The sequence below is a fragment of the Diadema antillarum genome, unplaced genomic scaffold (genome assembly GCF_040938485.1).
Source record: "Diadema antillarum isolate AM-2024a unplaced genomic scaffold, OU_Dant_1.0 scf00000072, whole genome shotgun sequence".
NCBI lineage: Eukaryota > Metazoa > Echinodermata > Echinoidea > Diadematoida > Diadematidae > Diadema > Diadema antillarum.
The window spans coordinates 70834-85330 of NW_027270961.1; the positions used below are offsets into that span (position 1 = coordinate 70834).

The following is a 14497-nucleotide window of genomic DNA, read 5'->3' on the forward strand; positions in this document are numbered from 1 at the left end:
CATAGATTACTATGAATACTGTCCACCTCAATATGGTATAACCTGTTCGGAAAATGATCAAAATCCTAATGTCCCACACACAACAGCTGGTGCTCGCTTGGTGCACGGCGGTCGCACGCCGGAGACGCCACCGCCGGAACTAGCCGTATGCCCGCCCCGATATTGGAGGACGCCGCGCCCGTGACTTTGTACTAAGTAACTGTACTCTGGTGGGTTGTGATTGTACACCGATCGTGCAGCAACCCATCGCGTATGCCTACTGATGGTGATACCACCGGGTACACAGCCGTACGAAATCACCAAATCACTGTACTAGGACACTAGTACGAATTTATTTGCGATGTATTGGCATAGGCTATGTGAAACCTTTGAAGTACATGTACAAGATGTATTATGAATGTTAGCTGCACGTCACCCCGAGCCCGGGCCGGGGGCATGTAATGCCTTAGACAGAAAGATCCGTCTGTCCGGAGGACTCTTTATATTTTGCCATTGACGCTGTCCTCCGTAGACAGTGATCCGTGAAGCCAGACGTAGTCTCCGCTCCGCGGAACATTCCCCGACGGACAGATACAGACCGATCTTTCGGTCAAGTAATGCCTAGATGCTATGGAATGGAGTATCTCTATTGGATGGGGTTACTGTAACTACTGGTCTCCATCACCTTTCTTCGCTGGAGTTTACTTGAACTTGGAAGGCATGAACTGAATTTTGACTAGACTTTAGATCCTAATATTGTCAGCTAACTGTCAACGTTTGGACCAGCAGATTGAGTTCAGTAGAAGCAACCAGTGACTGAATGAAACAAAAACGGGTCGTACCGGTATCCCAGTTTGGTGAACTCTGAACTGAACTGAATAGAGGTCTAATTCAGAATTGATGCACTATGTCTGAAACAGACGAGGATGGTGCTCAAGGAAGAAATGTTGATGATTCTTTCTTCTTCTGGACGCCTGCTGAAGCTGAAGAGAAACAGGTGTTGCAGATTGGGGTGTCTGCGTGTGGTGCTACAGGCGTTATAAATGTTCTGGTAATTCAGTCGCTAACTGATCATTAATACCGGTATATAACGTTAGATTAGACAACTCTAATACAGGGGCAAATCCAGGAATTTCATAAAGGGGAGGCGCCTTTGGCGCTTTGCAATATTAAAGGGGGTCGCATGCACCCCCTCCCATTTTTTTTCTTTTTATTTCTCTTGTTTTAACCAGAATTAAAGAGGGGGCAAGCGCCTGGTGCTCCCCCCTCTGGATCCGCCCTGGGCCTTGTATTAGACGGTCTCTCTCACATGCACTCTCAGGGATCTTACTTGTGTCAATCATTTTGATGTAACCGAGTCTAGAAACTAACCATTAGTCATCATGGAAATGTTTGCTCTGTAAAACATACAAAAACAAGAACCCTCAAGTGCTAGCTGCCAGAGAGCACCATATAAGTTTTTTAGCCAATCATCCACATTTGTCAATAGTGTCATACGTTCCAAAACTTAGTCCGTTGAGGACGGACTAATTTTGCTACAATACGCATTCCCCATAGTCCATAGAGCACCTGCCAAGTATGCTTGGGACTCGTCCTCAATAGGTTAAAATCTTTCACATCAACTAGATCCACCAAAGAGCAATAAGACAAAACGCATGTTCTTAGCAGAGATCATAAAAGCATACGCTACATAGTGATTGGCCGAGTACCAGGTATGCTCGTGGGGAGTTTTCACTTGTAAGCAAAAATTGTAAGATTCACCACACATGTACAGTCGAACCTGTCTGTTTTTTAAAGCAGCCATCCAAAGGAGAAGAAAAGAATGGCTAAATACAGACGGATGGCTGCCATGGACAGGTTAAATGGTATAGAATGGTGGAGATGATAATTGGGCTTTTAACTTTTGGGGAAAGAAACCACTTGTATGAATTTAGTACAGAGTGTACTATTTTAAGAGGAATTCAAAGTTTATTTGATGAAAATCAGATGAAGAATGGCTGAGACATCCAAAAACAAAGTAAAACAAAGTGATCGTAATAAAGGTGGGTCCCACCGTTATTAGGATCGCACTGTTTTGGATATCTCAGCCATTTCAAAACCAATTTTCATGAAATAAACGTTGAATTCCTCTTGGAATTACATGCTCTTTCATATTTCATAAGAGGTTTCTCATTATCTCACAAAAAAAAAAAATGATAGAAACCTGAAGTTAGGCCTCAACCAAAACTATACGATCCCTTTAATATCCAACATTTTTCACTTATCTCATACATACAGGGGCCGCGGAACCGGGGGGGGGGGGGGGGGGGGGGGGGGGGGGAGCTTGGGGGTCCTACGCTTTTGGCTAGGCAAAAGAAAAGAAAATTCCAGAAAAAAAATTGGGAAAGGAATTACAACACCCATGATTTTAAATTTCTAAAGATTCCACCCAAAGATTCTTCCCATCTAAGTGGGGGGGGGGGGGGGGGGGGGGGGGGGGGGGGGTCTTCTACATTATGCTGCTAAAGTTTGGGATCATAAAATGAACAGGAAATTGCCATTTTTCTGAACACTTTTTGTATAATAGTGTGATTTGGTGAGTCCCCTTTTCATTTCTTCAAGATTCTCTATATCCTCTTCATTTTCAACTCAATAATAACTTTAGAAAGGATAATGCTAGCAGCTACTACTTTGAAAGTTGGCAGTAATCATGGACAGAATGTTTTATAAAGCATGCTCAATTTCAGCTAACTTAATCTGATAATCCCTTCATTGTTGTTGCTCCAGTGGTTTACGCCTGTTTTTTGTTTGTTTGGTTTTTGTTTTTGGTTTTTGTTGTTTGTTTTTTAGTGTTTTGTTTTGTTGTTGTTTTTTGGTCCCATTCATCGCACAGCTCACATGGCTTGGTAAAGGATTAAGCACTTAATAGACCTGTACTGGTACTTCAGAGCCTCTTTTCTCAGTTCACACTTTTCATGAGTGTGTGCTTTCATTCCAATACAGCTGTATTAGGATAGGTTGGGAGAGTCCATTTGAATCGAGTTTATACATCATTAGTGTGCTCTTTCAGAATCTGCTTTTAACTAAAAATTCATGTCTGATGACTTTGTTGGTTTTGTGATGCAGGGTCACTATGTTAAAGAATGCAGAGGGTGATTGGGCTGTAGCACATGTGTGATACAGCCAACAAGCAAAGAATCTGTGATGTGATGATTATTCATGTCATATTTATAGATGGTGCTTGCCGGCACATTCACCTGACACAAGCCTGGTACTGATATTTGGCAATAGATCAACAGTGTCACTGTCAAAGCCACAAAGTGGACTTTTGACTGCTATGGCAGCGACCAGGAGAATGACAAAGAATTCATGAATAATATGAAATATTGTTTCCCTCAGAGTGTGCTAAAGCTCCCAAATGCAGTGGAAGACGTCTGCAAACATGTTCAGACACGTCTAAGAGCACAAGATGCTGCGATCCCCGAGTATCTGCACTCCAGGAGTGTTGCTGGCACCACCCATGAGGATCTGATAGCTGGTCTGGATGGCAGCACACAATCAAAGGTCTTTGCAAGGTTCTTTTCCTTCTATCCACGTAGAGATGTGGACTTGTCTGACTGGCTCAGAAGCTGGATGAAAAGAGGTACATTTTCCCTCTTGTATCTCTCTCTCTCTCTCTCTCTCTCTCTCTCTCTGTTTCTTTTCCACACTGAGGTCATGCATCACAAAATTATTAAAAAAATAAATAAAAATGTTGCCAGACATTGATTTTTGTCAAGCCCACCAGAGGTGAGGGGAGACCAAGGAGGTTCCAACTGGCTGTAATTATTCTATTGATGTACAAAAGAATTTCACAGGCTGTGTGTTTGTGCCTTTGATGATCGATGTTCGAAGCCGCCGTCTTGCTGAGCAATCTGAAGATTCATTTTGAATGTTAACATAATATTGGCCATATTTTGCTTATTTATTTATTAAATGAAATGAAATTTCACTTAATGATAAAGCATGTAAAAGAAAATTCAATCCCGTGCTGAAATTTGTGCAGAAGTGTAAATCAGAGCTGTATCATGTGAAAATGTTTAAAACTGTACCATTCTGGAAAGCTGGTTTTATCACTTTTCCACTTAATTCCGACAAATAAAACTGACCTGGAATAATCTTCAAATATAATATTTTATTGATAGATATATCAGATTAGTGCCCAGGCATGTCCAGTCGAGTAATTTTCATCTTTATTTCAGCATTTTTTTGCGCAATTTCTATTCGCACATGCTCGTGTCTTTACCACCTACCTTGTATAAGAAGGGATAGCGAAAAGTAATTACCATCACAAAGACATATCTTCCTCAGAAAGTGGTTGGTGATTATGCAATGAGACACGAGTCAATTGTCTTCCTATCTGTGTGGCAGATCCTGTTTGGCACATGCTTCATATATTTCTGAGCGGCGGCATAGAACATCTAGTAAAGGAATTAAGACAGTTGTGACTCCATTCTCTTGAACCTCCTTGGGGAGACTAAGGGATCACCTGCGGCGTCTGTCCGTCCGTCATCCGTCCGTTATGCTACAAAAACTTGAATAACTCTCTACTGAGGACTTCAATTTCAATCAAACTTGGAGGGAAGAGTGGTTATACAAAGTTAGACATTTTACCAAACATGAAGGTCACCTCAAGGTCAAAGATCACAGGCAGGGGTCAATGAACTTTAGGGCCCTATATTAAGTTTTTATGGCGCATTTCGATTATGGCTCCTAACTTTTGATGTGTATGTCCGTTTGTGACCAAACTTGGATGGTAGATGTCTCTTGGGGATTTGAAGGTCACCACAAGGTCAAAGGTCACAGACAGGGGTCAACGAACATTTAGGGGCCCATTAAGTTTTTATGGCGCGTTCTGATTATGGCTCAAAACTTTTGATCCATATGTCTGTCTGTTTGTGACCAAACTTGGATGGTAGATGTCTCTTGGGGATTTCAAGGTCACCACAAGGTCCAAGCTCACAGACAGGGGTCAACAAACTTTTAGGGCCCAATTTAAGGTTTTTACAGTGCATTTCAATTATGGCTTATAACTTATGATCCCTATGTCCGTTTGTGACCAAACTTGGATGGTAGATGTCCCTTTGGGAGTTGAAGGTCACCACAAGGTCCAAGGTCATAGGCAGGGTCAATGAACTGCCGATAGTTAGAAACACATTAATATCTTCTACGCGAATGGACGAGACACATTTTGGTACTTGCCTTGTTAGATAAGGGCAGATTCTTAAAGTTTTGAAATGATGTATAAGTCGATATAAGTGGACTTACGTAACCTACATGTACTGGTATCTCAAAAACGGAAAGAAAGTACACACTCTGGAAGGTGTTTACTGAGAATAGAGGCTTCAAAGTTCAGCCTTCAGGGTCTATTCAATCTGTCTCAACGAGATGTGCGCTGCTCAAATGAAGTGATAAAAAAACATGGTGCATGTAAAACTCCATTACACTGTAAACCAAATAAAGGGAATTTCAGATTTTAAAAGCTGAATTTTTCCCACTCTGTAAGCACATTCTATCCAAGACTTACAGGCCTACTAATATTACAGCAGTAGCATTGTCCATTCAAAAGTCAGAGGGATTGAAATTAAACAGTGAGTACAAGGTTTTAAAAAAATGAAGAGGGACCTTTAGGACATGGAGATACCCAGTCACATTTTTTTTTGTTTTAAGTTACAGAAAAACCAGGGGAAAAAACAGTTTCCCATAATTTGTTTTATGATACCAGTCCTGAGCATCATGCAGAGGAAACTCTTTTTTTTTTTTCCCCTGGTGTCACTTCTTGGTTAAAAAAAAATAAATAAAAAGGGGGGGGGCTGAGCACTCCCCCCCCCCCCCCCTTTCATGCTGGCTCTGTTTCATGATAATTAATTGCCAGATCTCTGTTTTTACTCATGTTTGCAAAACATTCTGATCTAAATCTAACAAATATCAGATTTATCTGCCAAAAGAATGAAATACAGTACAGCTACATTGTATTAAAGGCGAATGGTCTTTGACTGTTAGTTATGGTAGTATAATATTTCCATTAATCTTCCAAGTGTAATCTGAAACCAAACTTAAGATATTCTTGGTCAGCATTGTGCAGATTTTCCCTTTGAATATAGCATCAAATCATATTTATAGGCATTAGGCCCTACTTATTTGTAGTTGAATGAATAGTGAATACGTGTAAACAGTAAATCATAGCCTTCTATGTATCCAACCTGTCTGCCCTCTTTCTTTTTTGCCTCCTGCTCCTAGGCTACTTTTACAGAGAGAAATAGAATCAAAGAAACATTCAATTCAATATCAGTCAAATATCAAGCTAAATTTTTGTGTTCACCTATTCATAAAAAATATCCCTCCTTGTATTTGGCCTGTGATATATCTTACATTATGCTGTGCTCCTTGTTTGTTTGTAGTGGACAGCATAATTGTTTTTCTCATTTTTCATTAATTATAAGTTTTATTCAACTAACGTTTACAAAAAAGAAACACACACACACACACACACACATTTCCCGACATTGTAGTACTTTTTTTTGTGTACATTGTGTCTTATTTGTCTCCCCTCCTGCAGTATACCTATACAAAAAACATGGTCAGTTGGAAAGTAAATCATGTGTAGAAGATGCCAGATGAAATCAATCCCAGGTGACAGAGATACAATCAAAGAAACACTGCTGATATTTATGTCTTTTTGCAGATGTGGTTCCAGTGGCAACTCTGAACTTACAGCGGGCAGTGGCAGAAGGTTATGAGATCCCTGATGCCTGGCACCATCAGATGATCTATGGTGTGGATAATAAAAAGGTGTACATGTGCAATCCACTCATCTCTGAACCCATAGCCAACATCATGGAGCAGCTGTGTAGTCCTTCTGAACTCTTGGTACTAAGCTCACCATTCCTTGTTTAGAAAGACAGCCAGTTTCAAAAGGACAAAATAGTTTGCAGAGCTAGTTGTTAAGTCTGTGGTGAAGAGAAAGCATTTTTTAATTCACATTGACCCTGTTATTAATCCTGTTTGCATTTTGCAAGGGCAAGATACAGTGTCTCTATACCCATGTTAATGCTATTTAGTCAGCATAGCAATTATTTCACTGCTTTTGTCATTTTCAAAGTATCACAGTAGGCCCTAATGTTTAGAAAGAGATGTAACAGATGTTTAGAAGTAAAAGTCAGTGAATACAGATTACCTAATCCCTCTATCCATATTGTGTCACCTTCGCCTTATTGTTGGTCTGAGGTACATTGTTACACGCACAATTACGTCAGGTTCGGAGAATTAACAGATTGCTGATGAAAATGCACAGCACGGTACAGTCTAGTACCTGGACACAAACGATTAAAGTAAAGGTTATCCTATTTCCCAGATTGCCACTTGAGTGTAGAGAGAGTAAAGATTATGACGTAAGATGATGTTTAGGAACCGATGTAGACCAAACTTTTCATTTTCCGGTGGAAAATTGTTAAAATTGTTTTAGGGATGATACAGAAACAGCTGTAACTGATGTATGTCCAATGCAATACATTGTCAGGTAATTTTTCCATGAATTTTCTGAACAGATAAGGCGAGATGACATCATGAAGAGATATTCACCAGACACAGACCTTAGGCTGATTGAAGCCCATCATGATGTGAGATGGCGAGAGATGAAAGTTGTGGGTAAGAGTGTATGTATATACTTCATTTATTATACAGTCAGCAAACAATGCATTTGTCTCCAGTCTGAGGTCTTTATCGTAGCTCTTACTGGCAGAAGTTATTTCATGCAGTGTTGGTAAGGAATGATTGTTGGTATGTTTTCTTGGTCATTCAAGGTTGCATATCAATATTTACCAGCAAGGTTTCCTTTTGACAACCCAAAATTGTTCCAATTATGCAAGACAAGTATGAATTTTGTTTCATTTTGATTTTGACAATGAAAAAAGGCAGTGTTTGTGTATTTAAGTTTCCCAAACTTAAACCACACCGAAACTTCTGCTTACCAGGACTGATGTCAATTTAAAAAACAAAAAACAAAATCAAAAACAAAACAAAACAAAACAAACAAAACAGAACCAAACAAGATGGGACATATATTCTGATATACCCCTTGTACAAGCAGCTGATCACTATGACATTTGTGCTAAATGCAGATTTGTTCAAGTGACATACATGTATCCTGCTAGGAACATTGGCATGATTGACTTGCATTGCCAGCATTTCCTAGCTAATATGCTTTTAAGGTATATATGATGCCTCACGCATTACCCCGGGGTACCACGTTGTGTAGCGCCACCTCATGTCCACTCGTGGACAGCCGCAGAGAAATGCATGCACTGTGTGTGCGTGTACATAGTCATTCCCATACCACTGCATGTTATACTATGCATGCATGGCACGCTGTGCTAGCAATAGCGTGTGCTTCAGTGCAGTGCAGTGCAGTGCAGTGCAGTGGCTAGCGCGCGGTAGCTTCGGCACCAAAATAATTTCCACTTTTTGGCAACCCAGGGTACAACCTTTTTAAGAAAATAAATAATTCAACAAAATGGCTGATTTTTATATGGTACCCCGGGATACCATTTATGTCATCATTTGATAAATTGTATGACTTTGAACTATTATCAAGTGATACTGGGCCTATATTTTTTTCTCTGTCTTCTTTCTTTTTGATATCTGACTGTCATTACCATGAGAGATATGTGCATAGTTTGCTCATTAGGTGATCCCGAGTATCCTCTCGGATCACCTTCTGTATCTGTACTGATTCTTTGTTCTTCTTCTTTTTCTTTTTCTTCTTTCTCCTCAAAAGTTGTGCAGAGGTAAGCTCAGAAAGTCCTGAGACTATCAATTTCAAACTTATACCATGTATGTATCATGTCCCAAAGACAACAAATCTAATGTATCAATGTGATCAGTCGACCGTGACGTCACTATGACGTCATTATATGAAAACACATTCTCAATCATATCTCATTAATGGAATGGAATTTTTCAATTAAATTTACGTCACATATATTTCAAGTTATGCGCATTCTACACATATTCTCAAAATTCATATCTACTCTTAAAACGTGCGCATACGCGCGCGTTGAAATATTTACATGTTCCAATCGAGCTCAAATTTTTTTTGCACACGTTTCAGACCATTTGGAGCATTTTTTGAAAAATTGAAAAAATTGGACGGACGTGTACGCGCGCGCACATATACGCACACACAGCTCATATGCAATAGAAATTTCCCGTTTTTTCACTTACATCTGATTTCTGAAATGTCAGGGAATATTTCTACCAAGTTTCAAGTTAATCCGACTCAATATGACGTCATACGGGCCCGTCAAAGTTGAAATTCCGCGCGCCCGTCAATGGCGATATACAGTGCAACAATGCCAAAAAACCGCCAATTTTAAATCCGATTTTACTCGTCAGGATGGACGGTGACCCCCCATTTTCTTGACATATTCTAAAAGCTGATGAGTTGTACATGTCATTTCATGGGTTGGCGATGATGGAAAAATGATGAAAAGATATCAAATTTCTTGATAAAGTAAAAAAAGTAAATTTTCAAAATGACGTCATCAAATTTCAAGTTCACTCGAGCGTATCTCACTTATCCTTTGCTAATTTTCACCCAGTTTTCAGTATGTTGTAGCTTATTAAATGCTCTTTCATTAATGTGATAACAACATTTTGATTGGATGACGGCATCACCTCGTAACAATTGATTGAAAGTAATCTTGTCAAATTTGACCAGTTTACGTGTTATCTCTGTGGGAGTGCAGTTTTTCTGGAAATGAAAATTGACATGACTGTCCTTTTCGAGCACTAGCTCACTTATGCTTTGGTGAATTTCTCCCAGCTTTTAATATGTTGTAGCTGAGACTTTGGGCTATCGTCAGTGTGCCCTTAATTTTTTCATATGGTGTCGGGATCACGTCCAAAAACTTGGTTGAAATTAAAGCTTATTTTTGATGTATTTTCATATTCCTTTCTTTTTGCAACTTTCTTTGCAATAACTCAAGAAAAACAAAGCCTATCAGCCCAATATTTTGCACATGTATAGTTCATGTCACGTACATTATTTTATAAAATAACAACTACTTGATCTGACACCATCTTGGGTATATGTAAATGAGGGTCAAAGGTCATAAATGTTTTATCCTGTATCTTGATGAATACATGTCCTATCTTTCCCATATTTTGCACACGTAAAGACCATGTTACAAGGATCATTTCACAAAATAACCACGTTTTGCTCAGATGCCATCTTGTCTGTGCAGATCGGGGTCAAAGGTCATATGTACTTCTTTCTTTATCTTCGTTATGACGTGTTATCTCTATGGGAGGGAATTTTTCTAGATGTGAAAATTGACATGATTGTCTTTATCGAGCACCAGCTCACTTACCCTTTGGTGAATTTGTCCCAGATTTTAATATGTTGTAGCTGAGACTTTGCGCTATCGCTAGTGTTCCCTTTATTTTTCATATGGTGTCGGCATTACGTCAAAAAACGTGGTTGAAATTAAAGCTTATCTTCGATGTATTACGATATTTCTTTCTTTCTGCAACTTTCTTTGCAATAACTCAAGAAAAACAAAGCCTATCAGCCCAATATTTTGCACATGTATAGTTCATGTCACATACATTATTTTATAAAATAACAACTACTTGATCGGACACCATCTTGGGTATGTAAATTACGGTCAAAGGTCATAAATGTTTCATCCTGTATCTTGGTGAATACATGTCCTACATGTATCTCTCCCATATTTTGCACACGCAAAGACCATGTTACAAGGATCATTTCACAAAATAACCACGTTTTGCTCAGATGCCATCTTGTCTGTGCAAAGTGGTGGTCAAAGGTCATATGTACTTCTTTTTGTATCTTCGTTATGACGTGTTATCTCTATGGGAGCGAATTTTTCTAGATGTGAAAGTTGACATGATTGTCTTTATCGAGCATTAGCTCACTTAACCTTCCGTGAATTTCTTCCGTATTTCAATATGTTGTAGCTGAGACTTTGCGCTATCGTTAGATGCCTATATTTTCCATTATTTGTTTTATGTGCTAAATCATGACTTGCATTGCTTTGTGAATATAATGGTAGCACATCTGTACTGTGGATTCCTGTATGATAGACCTAATTTGTTTATTCTGTTTAAACAGACCAAGTCTACAATGTGATTGATGAAGAGATAGCCATCCCGTTGCCACCATCAGAAATGTTGAGAATCTTAAAGCAACACTTGTTCACCAGACATGTCAAGATTCCTGCTGCCTACCAGTCTGGCATCACATTGTGTGCAAGGACAAACAATCAAGCCAGCTATGATGCCCTGAGAAATGCACCAGACTTACCTCTTCTTGATGTGACACTGGATGACAAGGCAGTAGCTAGGAGTGAAACTGTGTGTGATGATGTGCAAGAGAAATAAGGAATAGTTTACCAGTCAGGATGCTGTTCATCTTTGGTGTAAGTTGTGAAAGGTTAACACTATAAACTAATACACTTTGCATAGATATGATGAAAACTGTGCACCTACTTCATAGGAAAACAGAATTATGCTTTTCATCAGTATTAGAAGAAGGATTAAGTTTGACATTGAGTCTACTGCCTCGGTCTCGGGCTCCTCAAACCAAACAATGCAATGACGATGATTTCATGATGAATTTAATCATTGTAATTCATGTGTGTTCAGTTCATACACATAGAATGCTGGAGAAACCAAAAAGCACCGATAAAAATTTTCAGTGGAAATTTCTACTTGAGGTACTGCACTGACACACACACACACACAACAAAATAGATTTTAAAAAGAATGTCAGGTGGGCAAGGTGTCTGTTAAGTATGCATTCATGCTGGGTACATGTCATGATAAGTCTTCCCATCTTACATGTATTTTGTGTATGAATATAATGAATAACAAGGCATGGATGGTCTACAAGACTTGGACTGTAATTCAGCTGGCATGTAGTTTTAAAACAACATAGAACATCTATCCCAGAGATAACAAGAGAGCATAATGCCTCCATGAGGCATGTAATAAAAAAGGTAAAGTCCCTTAACCCTAACTTACCTGGGCTATTTAGCGAGCTTGAATTCCTGGGGGGGGCCATTATGGCCCCCCTTCAGATCTCGGCCGTTGATCGCGCGATCGCCGCAAAATTTTGCATGAACATAAAGCCGGATGTAATCTACAAGATTGCTAAGTTAGATTTTCAAAAAATTAGCATTTTCTATTTTAAATCAATTAATTATGCAAATATATGCAAAAGACCTCATTTTCGTCTGTAATTGGCTTATAAAAGCTTATGGAATGCTGATTTTTGGTGTAAATATTCCTAGTGACATTCCAAACATTTGCGCGTAAAAAAAAATTCAGTATCAAAATTAATTTCTTATGTTTTTTATTGTTTTATCAATTTTTTATGTATTTCATTGTTTTTTCGAACTTTTGTTTTTTTTTTTTTTCAACAGAATTTGTCATACACAATTTTTGAAGCATAATTATACTAAAATGAATTGATTTCAGCCATTAAAATGAAAAATATGAATTAATTGAAAAAACACAATTTGTATTGACTTTGTACACAAAATCACGTTTTTGAGCGATTTTGGGGTTGACGAAAATTTTTTGAAGGGGTGTGGCTTCGGAACGGTATGCCGGGGCGCAACGAATTTGGTCTCAAAAGTTGCGCGAGACTTGAAAGTAAAAAGTCAGCGAGCGGCGCGGTCAAAAAATTTTGCGTGCCGGAATGGTCGCGGAATTTGTCGAGGGGGGGCCATTATGGCCCCCCCCCCCCAGGTAAGTTAGGGTTAATCACCTTGCCAAAATCATCACTAGTTTCATTGAACAGTACATACATATCATTTACATATTCTCGGTCAATGCTCCAGGGTACTGTACCTGCAACTGCATGTTTTTTTAGCAACTAAAAGAAGCATACCTGGTTCCTAGTCCCAGGATTACCATGTACATATACCAGTACACCAAACTGACAGGCAAGAAGCTTTTTGTTACCAAGATTGTTCCCAGAGATGCAACCGAGCATTGGGCGAGCCAGCTGATACTGTATACTTGAACTACTTGGCTGGAATTTCCTTCCACTTTAACAGTCAGACCGTAGCACGTATGCTAATGAGCCGATCCGGCAAGATTTATTCAGCACTCTCGTTGACGATCTTTGCGTTCGAAAGGTGTCTCGTCGTGCGAGATTTTGCGAGAGTTTGACAGGGCTATGGTTTGCACAGTGTAGCGACTTGTGCATACATTCGTCATGGCTACAAGTCACGTTAAATTGTTCTGCAGACTTTGATCTTTATTTTGATACTAAATTTGCGTATAACATCGGATCTTATCATGACGATATAATCAGTTGAATTTGCGTAAATTTTACCTGCTTTTCACGGAAGATTTTGTCGTCTAAAGTTTGTTTTTGGTTCCTGACCGGATTAAGAAACTGTTGTTTCTGATTTTGGCTTTTTCGTAGAGAGGAAACTTAGATACTCATCATGTATTGGAGTCAAGGAGATGCAAACATGATTTATACTCTTTTTTTTTCTGTTTTGAAATGTCTGTTAAATTCACTCCTTAGCCGGAAGTATGCTCCACACAAAGTGTACAGTGGCGCGAAAGAGCTCTCTCATTGAACAGCGCTTGCATCCAGCACTTGAACTTGGCTTGAACTACACGCGTGCCAAGAAACCGCAAGTGGCAACAAACCGTTATGTAGCAGCGTAATGACGTAATGCAAGCGCTGTCCAATGAGAGAGCTTACTCTTGAGATTGCACGGTTTCAAGCTGATCAGCACTGACCTCGATGTATATTTTACTGGTTCCTGACCCGTTTAAGCAACAAATTGTCAAGATATTTACATGGATAGAAAGATTAAGAGATAGACTACCAAATAATGCATTTTCATTGAGATGCAAAGTGAATTTGGTATTCTTTTGACGTCTTGAACATGTACTGCACGAATTACTTCTTTCATCATTTTTCAAGCTCAAATTACGCTATGATATTTTTCATTTACAATAATTTAGGTAACATGTGACGATAGTTTACATATTATCTTTGATTGGGATAGAAAAATTGGTGAAAATAAGGTGTATTTTTGTTGCCGAAAGCCGAAGGACAAAATCCCCTTACTCAGCTCATTAGTATGCAAGCCTCGAGCGGGCTTGCATACGAGTTGAATAAATACTAGCGAATTATCGGGTGCTGCGGTCTGACTGTTAAGTTTTGATTATAAAGAGCTGACCTTCAGTGTAAAACTGAAGTACATATGTACTTACTCTTACTCACAAAATGATTGTATGGGCTGTGTGTGTATATCATGTGTGTGTAAATAGGTGTATTCATGTACATAGGTGTATGTAATACTGTATACACTATATATTTAGCAAGTCTACAATTTTACGCTATAAATCAGGACTTCCTTACAATTTCACAGGTGGTCGCAATTGTGGAGCAGGGCCTACAGTGCTGATCAGAAAATTGTATGCATGCACGTCACATTCAAGTCGGGGA

At 39.1% G+C, this 14497-nt stretch overlaps 1 protein-coding gene across 1 annotated transcript; it reads left to right on the forward strand.

Moving 5' to 3' along the window:
* The first annotated feature begins 640 nt into the window (after window positions 1-640).
* Window positions 641-11400, forward strand: LOC139717124 (uncharacterized). Its single transcript, XM_071628624.1, has 5 exons — window positions 641-1030; window positions 3358-3601; window positions 6683-6867; window positions 7545-7644; window positions 11132-11400. Exons 1-5 carry the CDS (start codon window positions 887-889, stop codon window positions 11398-11400), a joined length of 942 nt encoding a protein of 313 aa, XP_071484725.1. The 5' UTR covers window positions 641-886.
* The last annotated feature ends 3097 nt before the right edge of the window (window positions 11401-14497 follow it).